This window comes from Cricetulus griseus (assembly GCF_003668045.3).
Source record: "Cricetulus griseus strain 17A/GY chromosome 1 unlocalized genomic scaffold, alternate assembly CriGri-PICRH-1.0 chr1_1, whole genome shotgun sequence".
In the NCBI taxonomy this organism is placed as follows: domain Eukaryota; kingdom Metazoa; phylum Chordata; class Mammalia; order Rodentia; family Cricetidae; genus Cricetulus; species Cricetulus griseus.
Window position 1 is genome coordinate 162851658 of NW_023276807.1, and position 25566 is coordinate 162877223.

General features: G+C 40.8%; 2 protein-coding genes across 5 annotated transcripts; one reads left to right on the forward strand and one right to left on the reverse strand.

The window, feature by feature from the left end:
- Positions 1–20: 20 nt before the first annotated feature.
- On the forward strand, positions 21–4882 carry Mrps18c (mitochondrial ribosomal protein S18C). 2 transcript variants are annotated; one of them, XM_027388540.2, is made up of 6 exons: positions 21–202; positions 819–874; positions 2870–2953; positions 3866–3923; positions 4621–4680; positions 4741–4875. In XM_027388540.2, the coding sequence occupies exons 1-6, from the start codon at positions 112–114 to the stop codon at positions 4746–4748; spliced, it is 357 nt and encodes a 118-aa protein (XP_027244341.1). In that variant the 5' UTR covers positions 21–111; the 3' UTR covers positions 4749–4875. The 2 variants fall into 2 exon arrangements, with proteins under 2 accessions (XP_027244341.1, XP_027244340.1); XM_027388539.2 differs by having other exon boundaries at positions 26–202; positions 4763–4882.
- A 2863-nt stretch (positions 4883–7745) lies between these two features.
- Abraxas1 (abraxas 1, BRCA1 A complex subunit) lies at positions 7746–25268 on the reverse strand. Of its 3 annotated transcripts, none has more exons than XM_027388532.2 (9): positions 25112–25268; positions 23468–23558; positions 22778–22814; positions 18983–19049; positions 15731–15924; positions 13374–13493; positions 13149–13233; positions 8687–8798; positions 7746–8338 (listed from the first exon to the last, which is right to left on the reverse strand). In XM_027388532.2, the coding sequence occupies exons 1-9, from the start codon at positions 25199–25201 to the stop codon at positions 7914–7916; spliced, it is 1221 nt and encodes a 406-aa protein (XP_027244333.1). In that variant the 5' UTR covers positions 25202–25268; the 3' UTR covers positions 7746–7913. The 3 variants fall into 3 exon arrangements, with proteins under 3 accessions (XP_027244333.1, XP_027244334.1, XP_027244335.1); XM_027388533.2 differs by lacking the exon at positions 25112–25268 and adding an exon at positions 20101–20231 and having other exon boundaries at positions 23468–23559; XM_027388534.2 differs by lacking the exons at positions 22778–22814; positions 25112–25268 and having other exon boundaries at positions 23468–23557.
- Between the last annotated feature and the right edge of the window lie 298 nt (positions 25269–25566).

A 25566-nucleotide genomic window follows, 5' to 3' on the forward strand; every position in this document is an offset into this window, starting at 1 on the left:
TCCGTACCCGGAACCTTTGCGTGGAGTCCCCGGGGCCATCGGGGGACGAGTACCCGGAGGGACCCGTCCGGGCGATCAGGGAAAGGAAAGGAAGAGCAAGGGCGGAGAACCATGGCAGCTCTGGTTACCGTGTGCGCTGGTGTAGGGAGGAAAAGCTTGACACCGGCTGCAGTCTGCCTCGCGGATCGCGGAGCTCACACCGGTAAAGTCTGCAGCAGAGCTCTGCAGCAGAGCCCTGCAGCCGCAGTCTGCTTCTTCTGGTGGTCGATGGCGTCTTCACTGTTAGCACTTAAGTTTAAGATGGGTGGGAAGCTCGAGTCGCTTTACACTGGTTTCTCAGAGCTGAAGAGGACTGTGGGGATGTAGTCAAGGCTTTACTTTTGATGTTTGTTTCTGTGCTTCTCTGTCAACGGCTCGAATCTTTTCCTTGTTTTCCCTTTGGAATGGTAGTGTCCTTCCGTTGCTTGTGTTCATATTTGCATTACAAGCTAACAACTGTAGAAAGGGGAAAGGTTTTATAGGAGACGTTAACAAATCACTGAGTAAAAAGAATGTGGAACCTCTATATTGTGCGGGTGGTGTTTTTTTGGGGGGGTTATATCCCTGTTTTTTGAGACAGTATCTCAGTATTAATGTAGCTGACTGTCCTGGAACTCACAGAGATCCATCTGCCTATGCTTACCAAGTGCTGTGCGCCACCATGCCCGGCACTATATCATGCGTTATGATTCATGTAGTCTCTTTAAAAACATTAAGTCTTTGTTAGATATTCAGTGAATGAAAACAGTTGGGTCATTGCCATTTCTATTTAATTACAGTGCTGTGGAGAAGAGGTTGTTCACAGTATAAACAGGTAGCCAGCAATGAGGACCTGGTAAGATTTCTTTTTATGTTTTTAAAGAAAACATTTACTTTATTATTTGTGTGTACATTGGGGTGGGGGAAACTGTGTAAGCCAGAGAGGGTGTTAGATCCCTTGGAGGTGGAATTAGAGGTGGTTGTGAGCCACTGGATGTGGGTGCTGGGATCCTAACTGTCCTCAGTAAGAACATTAAGTGCTTTTAACCACACCCATCCAGCCCCAGACTTTTCCCCCCTTATATTACTAAGCCATTTCCAAATTCAGCCTAGTTTTTTTTTCTATTTGGAATTTAATTATAGAACAAAACGATATTTACTTTGAGTTTGGAAAGCATAACTTACTGACTATAGTCACTTAGGTTTTGAAGAGAATTCCTAAATTCAGGCTTCGGTAAAACCATGTTTTTTTCCCTAGATATTAAAGGATATATGATTTGAGAATTTCTAAAGATAGCTCAGGTAGATAGAATAATTGTAGATGCGGAAATTTTGGTATGGCACTATCTTTTATCTAATTTATCAGTTTGACATGCTACCTTGATGAGAGATACAAATTAAAGTTGTTTTGTTTTTCAGGACAGGGTTTCTCTGTGTGGCCCTGGAGGTCCTGGAACTCCATCCGTAGACCAGGCTGGCATCAAACTCACAGAGATCCACCTGCCTCTGCCTTCCACCAAATTAGTTTTACTTTAGGACATTTAACCAGCTGCTTCTAAACTGTAGGTGTATTTTTATGGGTTTAAAGTATGAACATGGATGTGGGCACCTAATCACACCATACAAGTACTTGGCTAGAGTTGAAAAGGAATACAGCTTATGTCTCAACTGATTATAAATTGGATTAAGAAAATTCAAGGCAAGCTAGACAGGGTGGTACAAACATATTATAACAGCACTTAGGATACTGATGCAGGAGGATCTTTTGAGCTCAAGGCCACTCAGAGCTACAACAAAAACAATCACTTTTTGGCCTTTAAGCTAAAATCAAATGTTAAAAAAAAAAAAAAAGCAAGAAAACAAAGAAATCTTAGGGAACTGTTATATACCAAGGAATTCGTCTAAACAAATGTGTGTCTTTCTTAGTCATCTAATTCATATGTCATACTTAAAAAGAATAAAGGAAATTTACTCTTCTGTTTTAAGTCATAAATCCCACTGTGACTAATGAAAATTAGAAAACATACACAGTCATACTCATTTGTCACAATTAAGGAAGACTATAGATTTCAAAGTCATTTCTAAATTAAGACCCTGTACCAGGGTGTGGTGGTGAAACCTGTAATTTCAGCAGTTGGAAGGCTCATGAAGGAGGGTGGAGAGTTTGAGACTGCCACGTGCTACACAACAAGTTATAGGACAGCTGAGGTTACACAGTGAGAATCTATTTCAAGAAACAAAACAAAACAGACTACGGAACAGGAACATAAAAAGGGACTGTGACAAGGAAAGAAGAATTTCAAAGGGCAAGGGGAAAAAGAAGGTCGTGGGATACATATGTTTCGTTAGTGCTGCTTTAGAAGCAGAAAAGGGTGTTATTGGGAATGAAGGGGACCAGCAAGAGAGGAGAGGCAGTCTGAGTGAGAGCTGTAGAAGTATAATCACACACACACACACACACACACACACACACACACACACACCACACACACATCTCTCTCTCTCTCTCTCTCTCTCTCTCTCTCTCTCTCACTCTTAATAAATCTGAGAGAAAATGATAAAATTATATGTATACCAAAGAATTACCTTGAAATAAAATTTTAGTTGCACTAATTTTGAATAAACTAATGCAGCATTTGAGCAAAGAACCCTTCATCAGCATTCTTATCTTGAAGTCCTTTTCTGCAGAAATGATTCTTCAGTGCAGGATATTTCATGAGGTAATTCCTCTCCATCCAGATTGACACAAAATAAGATGCTTGCATAAAGAAATTGTAAGTGTAGCTGTAGCTTTGACTTTCCTGACTCAGTCTTAACATTTTCTCATCATGAGACTCTTGTTTTATCCTAGCCAATCCCGATGGAAAACCCCTATAAGGAGCCCCTTAAGAAGTGTATCTTGTGCGAGAAACAGGTTGATTATAAGAATATACAGGTGAGCGTTTGTTTAACTCTGTGGTACTAGACAAGGATTCTGTTCTTTGTTCATTTGTTCAGAAGATCGTGTCACTGTCATCAGGTTTTATGTAGGACAGACTCGGCAACTTCATGATATCAAGTATGGTTATAATGTCCTATGTTATCCCTATTCAGCTTAGAGCCCTTGGCTCCCCTCTGTCATTATTTGGCTAAGTATTTCTCCTTTTTCTCTGTTTTTGCTAAGTAGCTCACTGCACATGGATAGAAATGAGTGCTTTGGGGAAAGTTCCTCTTGGGAAGTTGACCTGTACAGTTCACTATCATATGCTATTGCTCTAAATACTGTTTCTCCTTAAGCTTTCAGCAAATTTGGGGAAAGTGAATGATATTAGAGTTAAACATTTTCTCCTTTGAAGAAAGAAATTATAAATTTTAAAAACTACAATGCAGCAGATGATTGTGGGGAGAGCCAAACACAGTGTCTACTATCTACAAAGTTATTGAAGTGTTCAATAAGAATAAGTTAGAGTACAAAACAAACCAAACAAAGAAATAGGTTAGAGTAAATGCCCTAGTCTGTGTCTCCTAAGAGCTCACTCCATAGCCTGCCATGACAGGCAAAGTATCCAGTAACTGACTGTAAGCAGCAGTGTTGTAGGTGCTGGTGGGAGTTGGTAGCCTTGGGACCTAACATATAGGTTGACTCATGTTACTTGTTCTTGTCAAGCTGTGATACACTAGATGTTAACTTTTTAAAGTTGCCTTGTTACTACAAGGTATTTTATTTCATGTTATTAACTTTGTTTGAAACACATTAAATGTTAATAACTTGAAGGTTGTTTCTGAATGTTTTTTAAGTTTGCACATTCAGGGTTGAATAACAAATATACTAATTATTTTTCCCCTTCCAAATGTATCCCCCAAACAGCTTTTGTCCCAGTTTATTTCTCCATTTACTGGATGCATTTACGGAAGGCACATAACAGGTACTTTTTTAATCTTAGAAATGTAAATGTAGATAAGAATTACGCTGATGGATTTTGCTATTTCAGGAGACTGGCAAGTTTTTAGTCACTGTTAAGCCAGCTGCCACAGGGACTGGAGTGAGGTCTTTAGGGAAGAAGACCTTCAGTGCAAGGGGCAATTGCTTTTTCTCTTCAGGGTGACAACATGCAGAAATTTGGGCTTAAGGAAAATTGTATCTTGGGTCTAGATGGTGGCCCAGCAGTTAAGAATGCATACTGTTCTTGCAGAGGACTGGAGTTCAGTGTCCAGCACCCACAGCAGGTGGCTCATAATCATCTGTAACTCCAGCTCCAGGGAATACAGCATGCCTGGCTTCCGAAGGCACCTGCACTCATGTGCACATACCCCACCTGCATTGGAGATGGCCAACCTAAATCTATTGTAAAATTACCATCCCTAGACCAGAACTTAGTGTCAGCAACTGATGACTCTATCCAAACTGTCATTTGCTTTTTTTTTTTTTTTTGTTTACATAGGGCCACATGGTTGTCATTGAGTTACAGTAACAGAATTGAGTGTGTGAGACCAAATGACCCACAAAAGGTTTTCCACTTTCTTCACAGAAAAAAACTTAGCAGTATTCGACTTAGAAAGCTGCTGTAAGTGTAGTGTTCTTATTTTCTGATGTGTAGGAAAGCACGTGTTCTATTTTCACAGGTCTTTGTGGAAAGAAACAGAAAGAAATAACAAAAGCCATTAAGAGAGCTCAGAAAATGGGTAAGTCCCCCTGCACAAATGAATGGGACTAGTTAAGATTTGCTCACTGTCTTTGTGAAGGACTTTAATTATCTCTTTACAGGGTTTATGCCGGTTACATACAAGGATCCTGCATATCTCAAAGACCCTAAAGTTTGTAACATCAGATACCGGGAATAAGTTGTGTAAAGTACTGCCAATAAACCTGGAAGTGGATATGTCAGCATTGACTTGAACTAATTTGAATAGAAATGTCTTTCAATAGATTAGGAGGGATGCACCCTCTCCACACCAGTGAGTGTCTCTGGACATACTGCTTGAGATGGTAATGTTACATTGTACACTTTGGTAAAAGTGGTACCTCATGGTTGTCACAGCTTCTTTATACAGTGCTTTTGATTATGGAAGGGGAGGGCTTCTATTAGAATCCACCTGAGCCCACATTCTATTCTTGTAAATGGGATGGTTTTAGGGGAATGGTTATAGAAAGGTAGTGTTTGAATAAGGCTGTGGAGTTCAGCTTGCTTGGAATCATTTTGTGGTTTTGTGTGTGAACAGGGATTTATGGAGGCTAGAAGATACTAGACCTTTTAATGTTATCTCCACTTTTTTATATATATAAAAAAATTACTCTCTGATTTGTGTGTGCCTGCCATAAGAGCACATTTGGAGGTCAGAGGTCATTGTCCAAGCGTTGGTTCTCTCCTTCCAACCATGAATTATGTGGTGTCAGAAACCAGGTCTCCAGGTTTAGCACAAGTATCTCAACCAACCAAGCCATTGCACTAGCCCATTCACCTCATGTTTTGAGACCAGGTCTCACAGAATCTGGAGTTCACTAGCCCCAGGGTGCCTCTTCTCTCTGCATCCAGTCCAGGGACTCAAATGCACATCACTGTGCCAGGGTTAAACAAAACACAACTGCACTTGGCTCTTCAGTCAGACTCCCTTTGACCAGTTTTCAGGTTGTCAGACTTGTGCGGCATTTTTATACCAAGTCATGCCCCAGCCCTGGCCTTTTCTTTATTTTAATGTAGTTGCTAGGTTCCAAACACATGTCCTCAGACTTGAGACTTTGTTGACTGAGGTTTCTCCTGGGCTCCAGGAGTCCTTTGCTAACTAGTTAGTTCACTAGTTAGCACCTGATTGTGACAGTTCTCTTTGCAGAGGTGGGATTGATTCTGGGCCAGGCCCTGCAAGACAGACCATTCCTGGGAAGTGTATCCTTGAACACAGTGTTCCTTACACGAAGGTATGGCACATACACAATCTGCTTACAGTCATCGGTGATATGAGAAAGATCTAGTGACAACTGTGGCTCTTCCTTTCCAGCCATGTACAGTACCACTTTACTACATCACCAGTAAAACACCCCAGCAATTTGTACCAACCATCCCCTGGGTGATGGGTGGTTTCAGAATTACCCCATATAATTAAGCCATATCTTAAAGTAGTTTCTCTAGGAAGCAACAAGTAGAGCAAGGGGGAGGTGTGTGTTCTGTGTTAAATGTCTAGTGAGTAAAATGTGTGAAGGTACCATGTGTGCACTTTTGAGACAGATAGATTTCCCAATTCCTGGGCTTGTGTAGTCATCTGTCCTGAGGTGGGAACTGCATGTAGATACATGCTGGTAAGTCCACCTTAACAGACTGTCAGCATTTAAGAGTTTTAAAAGAGATTTAATTCTTTTTGGCTTTCCAAGATAAGGTTTCTCTATGTAGCACTGGCTATCCTGAAACTCACTCTTATAGGCCAGTCTGGCCTCCAACTCAGAGGTCAGCCTGCTTCTGTCTCCCATGTGGTGGGATTGAAATGTGTTGTTATCACCACTCAATTTGAGAGGGAGAAGGGAGGGAAGGAGGGAGAGAGAGAACGAACATTCTTGGAAGCTGAAAGAGGGCACTGATTGGACCCCTGGTGCTGGAGTTAACAGGTAGTTGTGAGCTACCTAAAGGTGCTGGGAACCAAACTCCAGTCCTGGAAGTGCTTCAAGCACTCTTAATTGCTGGGCTCTCTCTTCAGTAAGAATTGCAATGAAGTAGATAAAAATAAGATTTTACAAACATTTATTTATGGGGGTTTCATGTATATGCCAGTGTGAAAGTCAGAAGAACTTGTGGAAGGCGGTTCCTTCCTTCCATCGTGGGAGTCCCAGGAATCCAACTCAGGTTGTCAGTCTTGATTGCAGATGTCTGTGCCAGCTGAGCCAAGTCCCAGGCCCAATCTCACAAACTTTTGTGCTTTATTTCTGTGCTGTAAAACAAAGCTAGTTTCTCGTTTCCAATTTGAAGAATGTTCTAGTTTAAAAGAATGCATCTATTTAATCTTTCCCTTGATGACTTAGGGAGGAAGTTGAAAAGTTGTGGCTTTGAAATAAAAGCATCTTAGCTGGGTGTGGTGGTATGTATCTTTTTTGTTTGTTTTTTTTTCGAGTCAGGGTTTCTCTGTAGCTTTGGAGCCTGTCCCGGAACTTGCTCTGTAGACTAGGCTGGCCTAGAACTCACAGAGATATGCTTACCTCTGCCTCCCCAGTGCTGGGATTAAAGGTGTGGGCCACCAGTGCCCAGAGGGTGGCATGTATCTTTAATCCCAGCACTTGGCAGGCAGATATTTTTGAGTTTGAGGACAGCTAGAACTATACAGAGAGACCCTGTCTCAAAACAAAACAAAAACCACACACACAAAAAAACCAAACAAACAAAACAAAAAAAGTACGGAAAAAACCCAAACAATTTAGACTGCAGTTCAATGGTAGAGAAGCTGCTTACCATTCACATGGCCCTAGATTCCATTCCTGCCCTGCGAGTATAAATAAGGCCAAAAAAGAAAAAAGAAAAAGAAAAAGAAAAATGTCTCTATTTCTAAAAAGTACTTTAGATGTGGATAAACAGAAGTGAAGACACTAGAAAGGGGCCATGAGATGGGAGACAAAGAATCTATGGGGAGAGGAAGGTAACAGAACACACGAGATATGAAAGGAGAAATTACTGCCAGCAGAAGGCACAGTAAGAAGAGGCTGGGAAATGAGGAGGGGGAGGTTGCAGCTTAGCTGAGCATGCACACATTTACAAAGCATTTACAATGTATGAGATATAAATAAGAATTTCTAAGATATTTTATAAAACATTAACTTACATATTATAAACAGTTGGAACAGTAAAAATACCTTATTCATACATTATAAACAGCTGAATACAGTAAAAATAGGAACAAGTGGTCTGAACCTCAGTCAAGTCAAAAACATCATCTAACAATCAAAATGTGGGAGACCGAGGATATTCACCATCCTCTTCTGTGCTCCCCATCTCTGTGTCTGTATCTAGGTTGCTGGAGGAAGTTTTGTTTTGGTGACTGCTTTGGAAATCTGTCAGAGGTCTGCTTTCTGTCTCCAACAATCGTGGTTTCTTCATAGGCCACTGCTCTTGCGTGTCTAGAGCCTTACGCTTAGTCAGCTGGGCTTCAGAGGTTGGACTAGCATCAGGGCTGTGAACATACTCCACCATTAAGGTCAGCTTAGCCACATCAAGATGATGGTTCGTGTTACACCCACTTTGAGAAATATGTCTGTTTTTCAAAGAAATAACACAAGAATGAAGGACTTCGGACTCTGGAAAAAAGGTTCTTAAAGCTTGACAAAGAAGGATATTCTCCTGGGGGTTGTTTTGGACAGTCTTCTCTCCTAAAGAAAATAAGGATTTAACATGTGTTTGTTTCACAATCTTTTATAATTAGCTGTGTCGATAAAGTAGATTCCAAAAGATGGATTATTCAGGATAAGAATGACATAATACTTAATTCCTGTTTATGTGCCACAGTATTCTGTGAGAAAATGAGTCTTGTGCTTTTTTATTCAACCCAGCACACCCACTACAGTGCCCTGTTCACCCCCAGGGAGGATTTAGGGGCACAGTGTAATCACCACTTGTAATCCCAGTGCACCAGTTCATGGTCAGGACTGCTGACTCGTCCATCACTGAGCCTCATGCAAACATGAAGCCAGCACCCACAGTGTTCATTCGATGCTTACCTGCTGCTTTAATCTTCGCATGCTGTTCTTTTCTAACTTCTTTTAATTGATTTATATCCATCATTAGTTTCTCTACTTCTCGTTCACTTTGTTCAACTTTTTGGCATAGACTCTGCACAATAAAATAAGGACACAGATAAAAACATTCCAGGTTTTATAGTCATGAGGACTCAGAACATAAAATCCTCAGACTGTAAAATACCATTAACCTTTTCTGTAAACTATCTTAATAACAAGACTTGATGTTGCTCTGTAGATTGTGTAATACTGATTTGTAGCATTTATTGGAAGTGATTCTAGCATTTATTGGAAGTAGAATTAACAATTAAAGGTTATCCTTATCTATAGGGAATTCAAGGCCAACCTGGGCTATAAAAGAGCCTGTGTCATTAATACCAAACAGAACAAACACCAACAAAAACCCATGCTAAAATAAATAAAAAGTGACTATGGGGACTGGAGAGATGTTTCAGTGATTAAGAGCACTGACTGTTCTTCTAGAGCTCCTGAGTTCAATTCCCAGCAACCACATGTTGGCTCACAACCAACTTGAATGAGATCTCGTGCCCTCTGCTGGAATGTAGGCTGAAGGCTGTATACATAATAAAATCTCAAAAAAAAAAAAAGAAAAAAAAAAGTGACTATGTTTTAAGAAAATCATGGAATACTATATATAATTCCTGTAAGAGAAGCTACACTTGAAAAGCAAACTGATGCTATGTGTCTCAATTTGAAAAGAATGAATAATTTTATTTTGGAAATATACCTAACAAAAGTTTATATATGGTAATAATGTTTCTTACTGTTAAATCAAACATCATTAATTTCAAAATATAGGTCAGAATGTTAGTACAACCCATTAGTGAACACCTTTTATGTATCCGCCCAGAACTATTTAAATAATCAAGATATAGAATAATTACAAATGTCCACTGAAAGACAAGCGAGTAAAGAAATATGGCGCTGAGAAAAGCTAAAAATGATTTACTTGGAAAATGTAGAGTGAATGAGTGTTCTAACCACAAAAATGCTGACCCAGGCATTTGTTATCTTCCTAGGTATAACCCTTCCCCAACACACATTTTACTAAAGGTTTTCCCTCTCTTTATTTATAGAGAGGGTCTCATGTAGCCCAGGCTAGCCTCAAACTTAACTGTGTTTCTGAGGATGACACTGAATTCCTGATCCCCTTGCCTCCACCTCCACAGTGCTAGAGTGGCAGGTGTGCATTTACACGTGGCTTTACATGAGTTTTACCTGTCAATTTAAGGTTTAAAACATACTGCATTAAAAGTAAAAGATTATGTGGCAAAGTGAAAATGTTTAATGATAAATCTTTTTATTTTTTAAATCACAATACAAATTCACTCTTAAGTATGTCAAAGTATTTATGTGTTGGGAAAAAATGGCAAAATAAAAATAATCACTTGAAAATGGTGACACTCTCCACTGGGTATGATAGCAAATGCCCTTAATCCCAGCACTTGAGAGGCAGAGGCAGGCAAACCTCAGTGACTTCTAGTCTAGCCTCGTCCACATAGTTCCAAGCTAGCCATGACTACATAGTGAGATGCTGTCTACAAACAAAGCTACTTAGCTTTCCTCCTGCAGCAGAAGGGAACAAATAAGAGACCCACAGTCAGACATTATGCAGAGTGAGAAACCTTGGAACACTCAGCCCCTATGTCTATCAAATCCCTCGATAGGGGTCAGGGAGCTCTATGGAGAGGCAGTGAAAGACTATCAGTCAGAGGGGATGGAGGATGCCAAGAACCAAGGCATATATTAGCAGGGTCAAAGCTCAAATAAACTCAGACTGAGGCAGCATGCACAGCGGCCCCCGCCCCCCCCCAGGTCCTGTCCATATGTATTATGGCTTCCAGTTTAGTGTTTTTATGGGATCCCCGAGTGAGAATGAGTGTACTGCGTCTCTTTTTTTTCTTGTGCCTTCTCTTGGGCACTTTTTCTTCTGCTTTGTTCAACTCTGGTGTATTATTTTTTGCTTTATTATATTTCATTATTATCCTTTAGAAGCCTTTTTGTTTTTGGTTTTTTTTTTTTTTTTTTTTTTTGGTGTAGTCCCAGTTGACCTAGAACTTCAGGGCTGGCCTTGAACTCAAGATATGCCTGCATCTGCCTCCCAAATGCTGGGACTGAAGGTGTGAGACACCAAGGCTTGCCTGTTTGTTTTCTGAGACTAAAAGGGAGTAGATGGATGGAAGGGGAGGTAATAGGAAGAGTAAAGTGAGGGAAACTGTAATCAGATGTATTTTATGAGGGAAAAATTTATTTTCAATAAAAGGGGGGAAATGGTGACAGTCCCAGTGTTATTTTCAAAGTTTGTATGTTGTTTATTCATTGCATAAATTAGTATACGGGGTTTAGAGAGATGGCTCAGCTTTTAAGGGGACTTGAGTTAGATTTCCAGCACCCACATGGCAGCTCATAAACTGTTGTAACTCTAGATGCAGAGGAACAAATGCCTTCTTTGGACTTCTGAGGGCATTAGACACACAAAAAAGTGAATCACATCTGATGGGGTATGTCCTTCTGTGTATATGTTTATCTCATTGGTTGTTGAATAAAGTACTGTTGGCCAATGAAGAAGCAAATTAGGTGGGACTAGGGGGTCAAGGATAATTCTGGGAAATGTAGTAAAAGGAAGTCTTGTGATATAGGCAGGAAGTGACATAGTAGGCAGACTCATATATAAGCAAGAGCAAGAAGGAAGTCTTTCCTTTTTCTCTTCCTCCTGCTCTCTGCTCTGGAGCTGCCATGTGATCCCAGCAAGAGAAGACTGCAGCAGCTAGCGTCCGATAAGATAAGTCTTTATGGTTGATACTTAAGACTGAGCTAGCAAGGAGGAAATCCTAGTCAGCATTTGTACCTAATAATAAGTCTCTGTATGTTACTTGGGACCTTAATATGGTGGTGGGTGGAACTCAGGTGGCCTGGTGGAAAGCGCCCACGTGGTGGCAGGGCTCGGGTGGCTATGAAGTAAAGACTTATTGTTACATACATCAAAATAAATAAATCTTTAAAAAATAATACATAATGTGCTGGGCATTGGTGGCTCATGCCTTTAATCCTAGCACTCTGGAGGGAGAGGCAGGCAGATCTCTGTGAGTTTGAGGCCAACCTGGTCTACAGAGTCAGTTCCATGACAACCTCCAAATACAGAGAAAGCCTGTCTTGAAAAACAAACAAATAAATAAAATAGTACATAATATCAGTAGTATACAAAGTGTGTTAGCCTTCACCCTCCCTTACTATGCTCCACTGACAAGAATGGCTGCCATGAAAACAGACTTTAGATATCCAATTGAAGAAAACAACTGACCAATAGTTCCAGTTTTGGACTCATGATTTTGCAATTTATCAGAGAAAGCCGCATGTATCCCAGGTTGGCCTCAGACTTAGTATACAGCCAAGGATGACCTTGAACTTCTGATCTTCCTGCCTTTACCTCCCTAGTGCTGCAATTACAGATGTACGCCATCATGCAGTGCTGGGGTTCTACCAACTGAGCTACATCCTGAGCTCCACAGTGCTTGCTTTTAAGCAACATTCCCTAAGGACTATTCCTAGCAATGACTGAACATGGGGAGGACATTAGAACATGCCTATGGAACAACTTTGGGTCACTTTGTTCAATTAAGGATTTAACTTTTTTCTTCCTTTAAGAAAGGGTTTCAGAGCCAGGTAGTGGTGGTGCACGCCTTTAGTCCCAGCACTCACAAGGCAGAAGCAGGTGGATCTCTATGAGTTCGAAGCCAGCTTTTTTCTACAGAGTGAATTCCAGGACAGGCTCCAATGCTACAGAGAAACCCTATTTCACGGTGTTGCTAAGATGAGAGCAGGATTCTGAGTCGTGTTATGCTCAGGTAAGCTTTCGTAGAACGGTACAACCCAAGGCTCTTCCTGACCAGCGGTTCTCTCTGTCTCTCTGAGGTCAGATTCTGTTGTAACTCTCAATCCCCTGTAATTTATTTTACACTGGCCCAATAACTCTCCTGCACTTGGGATCCATCTCATGACTCTACAGTGACTAAAACAGTAAGGCAGACTATAATGTTGTAGTGATGGTTTGTTTCTAAATATCTGCTTCCCTCTTCATCTTCAAAAAGACTATGAGGACTGGGCCTGGTGGTACATGCCTTTAATCTCGAATTTGCGAGGCAGAGACAGGAGAATCTCTATAAATTCAAGGACAGTTTGGCCTACTACATAGCAAGTTCCAGGACAGTCAGGACTCCACAGTGAGATCATTTTTCAAATAAGAGAGAGAAAATAAATAAGTATAGCCATGATATAATGAGAGCAACATTAAATTTGTATAACTCTTCCCCAGAGGTGGTAATACAAAGGAATACAACATATATTCAAACAAATGTTAATTTTTCTATGAAGTAATTCATAGCAACTTATAGATATGAATACGAAGCAGTCCCTAACTACTTACCCTTAATTCTTCTTGTATAGCAGCGTACATTTCATTTATCTTATGCACCTCCTTTAATGATCCATCTTCATTAAAAAATTGAGAACTGTTTAAAAAAAAAAAAAGGTGACTTCTTTGGATTAGTGTATAGAACTTTGACAAGTCTAAAAGGAAATACGCAAAGGTGAAAATACTCCAGTTCTACAAGTATTCACTTAGCCTTTATTGTCTGAGTAAGAATCATACCTGTGTGTTCTCACGGCTTTGCTGAAGCCAGTGGATGTACAGGAGGCAGACTCTGTTTTATAGCCCAGTTGATCAGACATTCCCAGATTGGCAACCACCAAAGGCACCCTGTGAAAAAGCCTGATAAAAAAATTTTAAAACAGAGCTTAAAAGAACACCAGAGCAGGCTGCTTTCCTAATAGCATTAAAATAAAACAACCCCCCATTATTATTTAGCAAGAATTTTCCCAGATGAGCTAAGTTGAAACAACTAGTTTTTAAAAATTATTATTTTATGTGTATGGGTATTTTGCCTGCAAGTATAACCATGTACAACTAGTGCCCTTGGAGGCCAGAAAAGTGAACATCTCTGTGGAACTGGAGTTACAGATGGTTATGAGCTGTCATGTGGGTGCTAGGAATTGAACTGGAGTTCTCTGAAGAGCAGCTGGTGCTCTTAAATGCTGAGCCATCTCTAGGCTCCTGAAGCAGCTAGCTTTTAAAAGATGTCACTCAGAAGCAAGAGGCAGGCATAGTTGGAGGCTGATGTAGTTTACACAGAGAGTTCTAGGAAAACCAGGGATGTATAGAGAAACCCTGTCTCAGAAAACACAACAAAAAATCAAGAGATACATAGCATAAAAAGTTGTATGAAGGTAGTTTAATGGCTATTTCTCCTGGCCATACACATGTAAATAAAGTGAAGCTGCCTCAGAAGGCTGAGGAGAATGGTGAGTTGAAGCCATGACAGGCAATATAGGTGACACCTGAGTTTTTTGTTACTGTTCATTTATTATTATTGCGTGCATGTTTATAATATTTACGTGTTCAGAGGACAGTGTCAGAAGTTTTTGTTTGTTTGTTTGTTTTTCGAGGCAGGGTTTCTCTGTGGCCTTAGAGGCTGTTCTGGAACCAGCTCTTGTAGACCGGGCTGGTCTCAAACTCACAGAGATCTGCCTGCCTCTGTCTCCTGAGTGCTGGGATTAAAGATGTGTGTCACCACTGCCCAGCCCAGCTTGGTTCTTTTCTTCTAATGAAGGTTCTAGGGATAGAACTCAGGTCTTCAGACTTGTGGGACAAGCCATTTTTACCAGATGGGCCATTTCACTGGTTATTTATTTGTTTATTTAGATTCATGGTGTCAGGTAGTCCACCCTCCCTTCAAGCTCTATGTAGCCGAGCATAATCTTGAACTCCTAATCCTGCTCTCACTGTACCATCATGCCTACCTGAGACCCTTAAAGAAAGTGGAAAAAAGAAGGAAAAGAAATTTTGTTGGAGGTGAAGATCAGCGGTGTAAATCCTGCCCGCCAGGATATAAATCCTGTGTTCTGTATCCTTGGGTCACCAAAAAGGCAGAACACCCTAGTACAAAAGTTTAAAATCTGAGATAGATCTTATTATGTTACCTAAACTGACCTCAAACTATATTCCTCCTGCTTCCACTTACTGGGACTATACGTGTACACCACCACAGACAGCTTAAAAGGTGAACACTTCTAAGCACCTTCCTTCACACATGTTTGGAAATGCTAAGGCAGGAAGATTGTGGTTTCAAAGCCAGACAGGCTCATCTATCCATTTTTTACTAAGCTTGTTTATACAATGGAGTCTCAAGGAAAAACAGCAAAAAAAAAAAAAAAAAAAAAAAAAAAAAAAAAAAAAAAAAAGACAATTTCCTGTCTGACTTTCATGTGACAGATCAGTACAACACATGTTACAATATGATAACCTATTATCTGTAATCCTAGCACTAGGAAGACTTGGGCAGCAAGATTTCAAGTTCATGGTCAGCTCAGGCTACACACTGCCAATAAATAAATAAATAGGTAGGTAAATAAACAAATAAAGCATTTGCAATATTGTTAAAAATTAATTTGGTCTCAAAAAACCAAAAAAATTAATTTGGTTATAATTATGGGTATAAATGAGCTTTTTATTTAGACTTGAATCTGCCCCACTCACAAGATATCACTGGATGTATGCAAATAATCCAAAATCTGAATGAAGTGTTTGGTTCTGTCTAGTCCTCAGTGTTTGAGATAAGCGATAATCAAGGAGACTGTCTGGACTCACTGTGGCAGGCCATCAAGAAGCACTGTCTCTGAAGAATTTGTACTAGTCCACACTTAAATAATAAGTAGGACAGTAACACTTTCAGCTCCAGAACAGAGTCCAAGTCATCACTGCACCCTGGGCTTCCCTTTCCTTGCATGGCCCTTGTCTTCTTATCTATTACTAAAAGTCAGTAAGACTGACTTTGCTGTGATTGTGATACCTTATGCAACACTGTATGAAGACAGAGCCACAAGGCACTATCAAAACACCATGAGTATTTTTCTATTAGCTTAAAATAGCCAATACCAACCAGTGCTTACCCCTTTTGAGGTTTATACAGGGCATGTTCCAGGCAGTGAGTGGAGCAGCTTTCTGTTGTTATACTTGGTGTTAACAGCAGAAAAACAAGTTCTGGGCTTGAAAGCTGAGTCTGTAAGTTTCTGTGCAGCAACTGCTCTCTAAATGTCATGATCTGATCTGAGTGACGGCGGAATTTGTACCAACCCACCACAGTCTGAAAAGAACAGGAGAAATTAAATGTGTAGTGGTTACAATTATTACTTGCCTTCTTATAGCTTAGCAATAAAACAGATGGTCTTGAGGCAGTAACTGCAGTGTACACAATGGCTCCAGCACACACAAGACTAAGGCAACAGACTGTGGTGTAGCCTAGGCACACAACAAAACTAAACAAAAACCCTGCCAGTCCTTTTGGTTTTGGGAGGCAGGGTTTCTCTGTAGCCCTGGCTGTTCTAGAACTCTCTCTGTAGATCAGATCTGCCTACACTGGGATTAAAGACATCACTACTAAGCCTGGCAAAACCTGCAGGACTTAAAATGTTTTTTTTCCAACTGTTGTAAAGTTTGGGTTATTGTAAGTCAAGAATATACTTAGTTATATACTTTACTTTTGTAAAGCAAACAAACTGACATAGTTAAGTTACTTTCCACTTAGCAAAAAACCCTACAGTTTTAATGCAGGAAAACAAACTAACAAAACAAAACAACCCTTCTTGCCAGGCAGTGGTGGTGCACACCTTTGATTCCAGTATTCAGGAGGTAGAGGAATGTTCGAGGCCAGTCTGGTCTAAAATTGAGTTCCAGGATGGCCAGGGCTACACAGAGAAACCCTGTCTTTACCCCCCCCCCCAAGAAACCCAAAAGTAAAAAAACCTCAAACACCAAGACACCTTTCCAAAAAAACTTCTTGACTTACTGGTTTTTTTGTTTGCTTGTTTGTTTGTTTGTTTTTTTGGTATACTGGGTCTTGTGTACCCTGTATGTAGCCAGGGATGACCCTGAACTTCTGATCCTCTGCTCTCTTCTCTAGTACTGGGATTATAGATATGTGCCACCATGCCTGTTTTTACTTTTTTCTTTTTTTTAAATGTGGAACCCAGGTCTTTAGATAAGCACTTTACCAACTGAGCTACACACCCCCAGTTCCTACTCTAATTTAACAACAAAGCAAAATATTTACTATCTTGCAATTACTATCTTCTGTTAGAGAGCTGACTCGGTGGATAAGAACACTGGTTCTTCTTCCCGAGAACCTGGGTTCAATTCCCAGCACCTATATGGCAGCTCACAACTGCCTGTAACTCTACCTCCAGGGAATCCTACACCCTCATACAGACATACATTCAGGCAAAACACCAACGTACATAAATAAAATTTTAGAAAAATCATTAAAAAAAAGAATTTACATGAAGGAAATACCAACACCATTGTTTCACATAACAGGAATCACTGCCTATAAACACATTCATGTCCTATGTACACACTTCATTCATAAATGTTAAGCTGTTTAAAATGATTTTAAGATCATTTGAAAGGTTTTTGTAATCTGTATCATGCAAAAACATCATGATTAATAGTAATAACTGTTTTAGATTGGAAAATAATTCATTACCGAGTAGTAATTATAATAAAAAAATAACTACTATAGATTTGCATATTAGAGTGAAGAAATTAGAAGTGGCTCCTGCACCTGTAATCTCAGCATTTGGAAGGCTGAGGAGGATAACAAGTTCAAAGACAGTGGGCTACACAGTGAGGCTATGTCTCAAAAACAAAAGTCTTTTCAAAAGAAAATGTTCTTATAGGTATACTTCCTAATAATCAAATTAAGAAATGGACTGCATTTACTGTCTCTGTGTGTGTATGGCAGGGGTGTGTGTGGGGGTGGGGGGTTGAGGGGTGTATGGTGGTCAGAGGACAATTTGGGAGTGTTAAGTTCTCTCCCTCTTTCTATCATGTGACTCTAACGGATTGAACTCAGGTCATCCAGGTTAGCAGCAGGTGCCTCTTCCCACTAAGCCATCTTGCTGGCTCCAAATATAATTTTTTAAGTCCAACCATTTCCTTTTAAAACATTTTTACACCTACTTATGTATTTGTATGTGCATGCGCAAATGTATGTATGTACGTATGTACATTAGGTGCTCTATCCATGGGGAGGTCAGAGGACAGCATACTGTTCTCTCCCTCCACCATATGGTTTCCACAGACTGATCTCACGTTGTCAGGCCTTGTGCTTTAGTGCTAAGGAATTTTGAACCCCGGACCTTATTTGAGGCAGGAAATCCTAGGGCTATATCCACAGCCTGTGTCAGGATCTCACTGGATTGCCTAGGTGGGTCTCAAACTTGAAATCCTCTCATCTTCCCACATACTTAGGATAAACATGTATACACTCAGCATCTAAAAGAAACTTCTAGTATGAAATCTACTTTCATTCTGAAATCAGAGACGTGTAATCATCCCTAGTGACCAAAACTTTCCATAAAATCTTTTATTCTCAGACACATAAAATTTTAAAGACAAAAATGCCTAACTCAGAAAAGGGGGTGGGCGTGCAGGCATTCTGACTTTTCAATAACTTTTATCTGAATATTAAGTTCATGGAGGATGTAATTGCTGTATAGGAAGCTCTCTCTGCATTTATATAAAATAGTAACTGCAAAGCCAGGCTCTGAGATATGTACCTGAAGTCCTAGCCACTTAATATTGTAGTGTGAGACCAGAAGACAAAACAAAGTACAGCTATGTGAAAATAACAGAAACGCATTATGTTCTAGAATAAATCAGACTGTAAATGGCTATGGTTAAGCAATAAACCACAGAGAAGTCAGTATAAATCATAGTAGTCAAGGAAATAGTAAGATGGATACCTTTTTTTCATTTTATTTTATATGCATGAGTGTTCTGCCAGCTTGTATATCTGGGTACTATGTGCATTCATGTGTTCACACAGGACAGAAGAAGAGAGCCTACCTCCTGGGACTGGATTTACTTCTGGCTGTGAGCTGCCACGTGGTGCTGGGAACTGAATCCAAGTCCTCTGGAAGAGCAGCCAGTGCTCTTAGCCACTGAGCCTTCTCTCCAGCCCCAAGATGGATACTTTCAATGACTAGTTTTGGTTTTAGAGAAACTGCCTAAAATTTGGGAAGAATATGTCTTCTTACATGCTCTAATGAATACGACTAATACCATTTAAGGCTTCTGTAAAAGTACTATGTTTTTAATATCACAAAATAGTGCAAACAGTACCAACAAAGAAAAGGTAATACCTTTTTGGCATTTGAAAGAATTTTCTTCAGTGCATGTTCGTTTACTTCACCTGAAGAATTATAAAAGCTATAAGAAATCAAAATTAAAGAGATTTCAAGTAAGCAAGAAATTTGAATAATTTTATTAGCATTTTAAATTTTAGTTACTCCTAACCCATACTATACAATCAAAATGCATATCTATTTGCCTATGTTATGAACTCCTAAAATAAAGAGTAGAGAAAATTTTAAAAAGTAATACTTACATAGTAGAAACTTTAGGTCCATAACCAAAAACAACATACAATACAAAAACTTCTAGGTATGAGTTTTATTATACTTTTAAACTAAAACGGTAAACTACTCATTAAATACAAGTATCAGAAAGTTCATACAGCCAGTTCACAGTTCACTTATTAATAACTAATAATCCCTGATAGAATATACAATGAGTGACAAAGATCAGTAACAAAAGGATAACTTAATCCAGGTGTACAAGTTCATAAAAGCTGTTTTCCTTGATCACTCTCCCCCCTAATTCTTGACAAGGTCTCTCTCTGAACCTGGAGTTCATAGATCTGGCTAGTTGGTGGCCAATGAGGTCTAGGGATCTTCCTGTCCCCTCCCTGTCCCACTCCCCGCCACTAGGGTTATAGATGCATGGAGCTTTTACATGGTTACTGGGGATCCAAACCCAGGTCTTCATTCTTGTGTGGTAGGTAGTTTAACACTGGAGCTGTCTCCTCAGTCCTAGTCCTTCCTTCTTTTAGCACTAAGATGAACAATATTCCCTTTTATAATGCTGAATGCTAAACAAAATCCTGTAGTATTTCACAGGGTTTATTTTAAACTGGAAATCCTCAAGTATATGCTGGAAATATTTATTTACAGAAAACTGGACCAACTATATTCTAATTGGCAACATTTTTAAGCTGAGCTTGGAGGTACAGGCCTATAAACCCAACTACTCAGCAGGTTAATGCAAAAGGATGTCCATTTCTGCCTAAGCAACAAGAGTGAGTCTAAGGCCAGCAACTTAGTAAGACAATGTCTCAAACAACTGTGATTACAGGTTAACCTGGCAGGAGTAAAGCCCTTGGTTCAATCTCCAGTACCACAAAGAAATAACAATAACTAACCTCCATTAAAAATGTTTTAATGGGCTGAGGGACAGTAGCTCAGTTCACTGAAGGACATCTGCTATGACTTGGATAAAGTGACTTGGATAAAGACTGAAATCATGGCAGGTCCAGAAACCGATGCCCAGTTCCTGGGATCAATCCCCAGAGAAGGAGTCGGGGACAGGGCAGAAGAAGAGGAGAGAGAAGAGAAAAAGGAAGAAATATTTTTTTATTGCTGTATTTCTCTAGTATGGCCCACTTCTAAGCATCTCAACCTGGTGCCTAAGGCAGTAAGTACCTCAGGGTGTGTAAGCACAGGCTAATAGTAAACCAGGTGTGGTGGCACATGCCTATAATCCAACACTTGAAAGGCTGAGACAGGACAATCTGGAGTTTTAGGCCAGCCTGTGTTGTATCCCAACTCCCTAAAAGGATATACAGTAAAGATTTCACACCTAAGTGCCTGATTTTTAGTTACTAAGTTTTAGGTTTCGTGGAACTTGTAGACTAATGAGAGGAGCAAAGAATTAGTGTATTCAGTTGCAAAGTCTGAGAAGCAATATAGTCAGTGCAGAGCTGGTACAGTTTATATATAAACTGCCAGTCAAAATATTTCAAGCCTTCCACCCCATCTGCTTCCTATTGTATATTCTTCCTCTTACTCTCCCCATATCCCTTAAACATATAGTAAACATGTTCACATAAAGGGCTGCATGGGGGCTGGAGAGATGGCTCAGTGGTTAAGAGCACTGTTCTTCCAGAGGACCCGGGTTCAATTCCCAGCACCCACATGGCAGCTTACAACTGTCTATTACTCTAGTTCCAGAGGATCTGATATCTTCACCCCAATGCACATAAAAAGATTAAATAAATTATTATTTTTTTTTTAAAAAAAAGGCTGCATGAAAACAGCTCATGGAGTTCTATTTTGATGACCTTTGTAGTAAATTATAAAACTGGGTATTAATGCTTGTCTAACTTGGACTTCGAGAGATGTCATCAGAAGACTTCATTTTAAATATATTCACCTATATGAGTTATAAGAGGGAAGCAGCAACATGACAGGTTGTTAGAAAGCTTAGAGCCTGGGGTTGCAGCTTAGCAGAAACTTGCTCCCCAATGCTACACACACAAACCATTGAAAAGAAATGCCATTTCGTCTAGTTTTTTCCTACCATAAAGTCAGTGGTTCTCACCTTCCTAATGCTGTGATCCTTTAATACAGTGTAACTGTTAGTATTCAGGCATCGGTACTAGCCTGTCCTTCGGGTTCTGACAGGATACACCATCAGCTGCAGCCACTAAGAGCACCACCTGTGCACATTCACTATGCTCCCTTTAAAAGGGCCCTGCCCACCTCCCATCCTCCTCTCTCTCCACCTCTTCCCTGTCTACTCTCTCTTACTGCTCCTGTCTCCGGAGAATGGTATCCCTTTTCCCTAAAAAAAACCCTTTGCTTGAACCCTGTCACATTCACAGGGCATCTTTCTCTCATGTGCCACTTTTCTTTTAAATTACAACAATAACTCCCAACCATAAAATTATTTTTGTTGCTATTTCATAACTGAATCTTACTACTATTATGAATCGTAATGTAAATAAATACCTGTATTTTCTGATGGTGTTAGGTGTTGAGAACCACTGCATTAAGTAGTTCTGTATTTTTCATTAAATCATAAGCTTTGGCCTATTCTGGTTTTAACTGAAGATGAAGGGTATAGTGACTTTATGAATGAGAAGTATTTCCAGATAGCTCTACTCATGTCCTCTTTACCTTCAACTTAAGAGCTGACAAGGCCCGGACATTAGTGGCTCAGGTGGTCTCTGCAGCACAGACACACTACTAAATTGGCCTAATTCTTATTGTGGTCACTTGTTATTGTCTCTTAATCCTTTGCTGGTCCAGAAGGCCCTTCAGTCATTTTTATGAGGTTCCACTAAGAATTCCTCATTTAACGAATAGTTTTTGTATCCACTGTACGTTAAAGGACTGCAGGAAAACTAACTTTCCCTGGTGCATCAGATAAGACGCCAAGCTGCTATGTCACACCCTCTCCCCACCATGACCTTTCTTTACCACATATGCCCCTGTAATGCATACAGAGTGTGACAATGTAAGATAGTGATTATCTTTCTTGTGTGGCTGATACAAACCATAAATGAAACTTTAAAAATGTATTTTTGTGTTTTCTATGAAGGCAATCTCATTAAGACAGTAGTAAAACACAGTATATTAGCAACAGCAGTTCTGCTACTATCTGTCAAACTGAGGGGTAAACTTTCACTAGAGAAATGCAACAGCAAACAGGTTAGACAAAGAATGTAACTGGGTAACAAAAAGAGAAACAATTAAAACTGGAATCAAAAGATGGAAAAGAGGACTGTTATTGACATATGAGAACATGTCAGTGGTGAGTTTATAATACCAAATAAGAGGACTGGGTGTGAGAAAAAAAATGCAATCCTCCGAAGTAAACTGGTTTTTCAGAGGCAGTGGAAACCAGCTAAAGGTAATACAACTAATGAAGAATTATAGATGGGGTGGACATGCACTAATGTACCTTAAAACAAACAACAGCAACCCTCCTTCCATGTATGACTGGTAACTAAGACACTGTTAGTTTTTAAATTATTTAGCTTGCAAAGAATAATTCTCATGGGTAATTTACTTGTTTTTACTAATATTGTTACTCACCTAAAAAGCCGGTAACATGGAATATATTTCTGAATGTCTAGAAAAAAAAGATCTCAGGTTATGAGTGCAGTGATTGTCCACCACACTGAGGCACGTTCACCTCACACCAGGGACTTCACTATGTGCAGAGTACTTCATTTACTCTTCAGATACCCCTAAGACAAACTACTCTTACTTCTTCAAAGGTGAATGGGCAAAGAGGACTCGTGTGACTCCCCAGAGACACAGAACTACAAATCCTACCTGGAGTCCCACTTGAAACCACATGTTATATTCACTAGCCAAAGACAAATATATAGGACCCAACTTCTGATTCTCCTGCCTCCACCTTCTAAGTGCAGGGATTACAAGTGTGTATCACTATACCCATTTTTTTTCAGTTCTTTAAAAAACATTTAGAGTATATATTTTAACAGTTAAAACACACACACACACACACACACACACACACACACACACACACACAGAGGCAAGATGGCTCAGCAGGGAAAGGAACTTGCTGACAAGCTTGCCCAACTCGGTTCAATCCTTGGGAACCACGTGATAGAAGGAGAGAAAGGACTCCAGCAGTTATGCATGACCCATGTATATCCCCCACAATTAAAATGTTACAAAATAAAATAGTGACATTTATGCTGATTACATTCAGCACATAAACTATCAAATACCATACAGAACTAAGTGACTTACCAATTGTATAAACAACTTTAACATTATCCATTTGTGAATCAGTAATGCTATTCTTGGCTTCACCTTTTATTTCACCCAGAAGGAACCCTTCCTATGAGAATAAAAATAAAAAGCAGTATATGAAACACACAGGGTAGGATTACTGTTCTGTCTTCTATTCATATCTTCTCAGTATTTTACAATGTATACAAGTGTGGATAACTGGGAAGGCTGTGTGGACAATGAAGACAGCTTTAAAGGGCTGGATAATCATTTGGGAAGGCAGAACTAGAAGCACTTAGCAGTCCAAAGCAAAAAAGCTAGAGTCTGTCTGGGCCCAGCAGAGCAGTTTGTCCTTTCCTGTATTCCCGCTAGACCTGGAAGCTCATCCTTGGCCTTGCTGGCTATCTTAATCTACTGCTGTGAAGAGACACATGTCCCAGGCAACTCCAAGAAACAATCTAATAGCAGCTTACCATTTTAGGGCTAGTCCATTACCACCATATACATCATTGCAGCACACAGGGAGGCTTCAACACCCCTAGTGACACAACTGGGGACTAAATAAACCAGTGGCACACCTATAATCTCAACTCTTGGGAGGCAGAGACAGAAGGCCATACCCTTAGTTATGCTAGTAGCCAGTTTGACAGCCTGTCTAAAACCAAACCTCAGGAAGCCTGGAGTTCCCACTGTAGCTGGGATTTGCCTTAGTTATTTAAAGTACGGACAGGAAATAAACAGGTCTAGCACAGGTATCTAAGACTGAAGGGACAGGGGTCTGTGAATGGTGAGCACAGGGGAGTCAGTGGTTTCTAAGCAATGGAACAACACAGTGATCAGTGTTTTTCAGACTTAAATCTGTGTAAATAAACATGAAATGGTAAAGATTTGGAATTCAAATCAGCATCTGCTTCCCAAGGGGGCTACCTTGTGCCTGTTTTCTTTTAAAATGCAGGCATACAGGTTTTTTACAAGATGCTACTTCCCGACCTCAAAGTTTTACAGTGAGTTTGTTTTTGAGACAGGGTACCCTATGTAACTGCCCAGGCTGTCCTGGAACTAGCTCAATAGAACCGCCTGCCTCTGCTCCCCCCAGTGCTGGGATTAAAGGCGTGCGCCACTACGTCCCGGTTTACTGTGAGTTAGTTCTTAATCTCCTAAATTTTAAAAACAGATTTGCAATTTTTTTCCACTTTTTCCACTCAGTGACTTCGAAAGTAGGCAAAAGTTTAAAGATGCATTTACATATCTGATCCAGGACAAACTTGCATTTGTTAGGGAAAGCCGCAGGGCCTGGCAATCTCACGCCGAGTTTGCCAGCCCCCGTAAATTCCCGAACTCGGGCTGGCCAGCTCCCTGCTGCTGGCAGCCGCGTCCATCCCGCCCCTGCCCGGCCTCCCGGGTCTAGCCGCTCGCGCACGTGCGCTGCCCGCAGTAACCGGCGCGGGGAACCCTTGCGAAGGACCGGGTGGTGAGGGCGGGAAGCGGCCGGATCTCCCCGCCGAGCCGGAGGCCGCGGGGAACTTTCTTCACGCCCGGACCTGACCCGATCAAAAGGGCCCGGATGAGAGCCGGGGAGGGCGCCCGGGTCCGCGACCGCGCACGGCTTAACAGGAGGCGCGGGCAGGGACGGCGGGGACGACAGCCGCGCGCCCGGCTCACCGTGTCTGAGTCGGTGTTGAGATGCTGGAAGGTGAGCGCGCCGAGCACGAAGCCGGACAGCACCCCCAACGTACTCTCACCCTCCTCCATACCGCCGCCTCAGTCGCTGCCGCCACAGCTACGACCGCGGGGCATGACGGGAGGCCGGGGGCGGGGCCTGAGTAGGGCGGGGCCTCGCGGCGGAGATTGCGCCTGCGTACGGGGAGCGCGGTTTTTTTTTTTTTTTTTTTTTTTTTTGGTTTTTCGAGACAGGGTTTCTCTGTGTAGCTTTGGAGCCTATCCTGGCACTCGCTTTGGAGACCAGGCTGGCCTCGAACTCACAGAGATCCGCCTGCCTCTGCCTCCCGAGTGCTGGGATTAAAGGCATGCGCCACCAACGCCCGGCTGGGAGCGCGTGTTTTGAAGGGAGCGCGAGCGTCCTCTAGCCCAGGGAGGGTGATTCTTTGAACAAGTTG

What these genes read in the sequence shown, in the direction of transcription:
- Mrps18c (XM_027388539.2), top strand. Translation starts at nt 112, where the DNA reads ATGGCAGCTCTGGTTACCGTGTGCGCTGGTGTAGGGAGGAAAAGCTTG. An exon ending in GGATCGCGGAGCTCACACCG is followed by an intron (nt 203 to 818) that starts GTAAAGTCTGCA and finishes ATTTAATTACAG; the next exon opens with TGCTGTGGAGAAGAGGTTGT. An exon ending in TAAGAGAGCTCAGAAAATGG is followed by an intron (nt 4,681 to 4,762) that starts GTAAGTCCCCCT and finishes ATCTCTTTACAG; the next exon opens with GGTTTATGCCGGTTACATAC.
- Abraxas1 (XM_027388532.2), bottom strand. Translation starts at nt 25,201, where the DNA reads ATGGAGGAGGGTGAGAGTACGTTGGGGGTGCTGTCCGGCTTCGTGCTC. An exon ending in CCATGTTACCGGCTTTTTAG is followed by an intron (nt 19,050 to 22,777) that starts GTGAGTAACAAT and finishes GATTTCTTATAG; the next exon opens with CTTTTATAATTCTTCAGGTG. An exon ending in TGCGAAGATTAAAGCAGCAG is followed by an intron (nt 8,339 to 8,686) that starts GTAAGCATCGAA and finishes TATTTTCTTTAG; the next exon opens with GAGAGAAGACTGTCCAAAAC.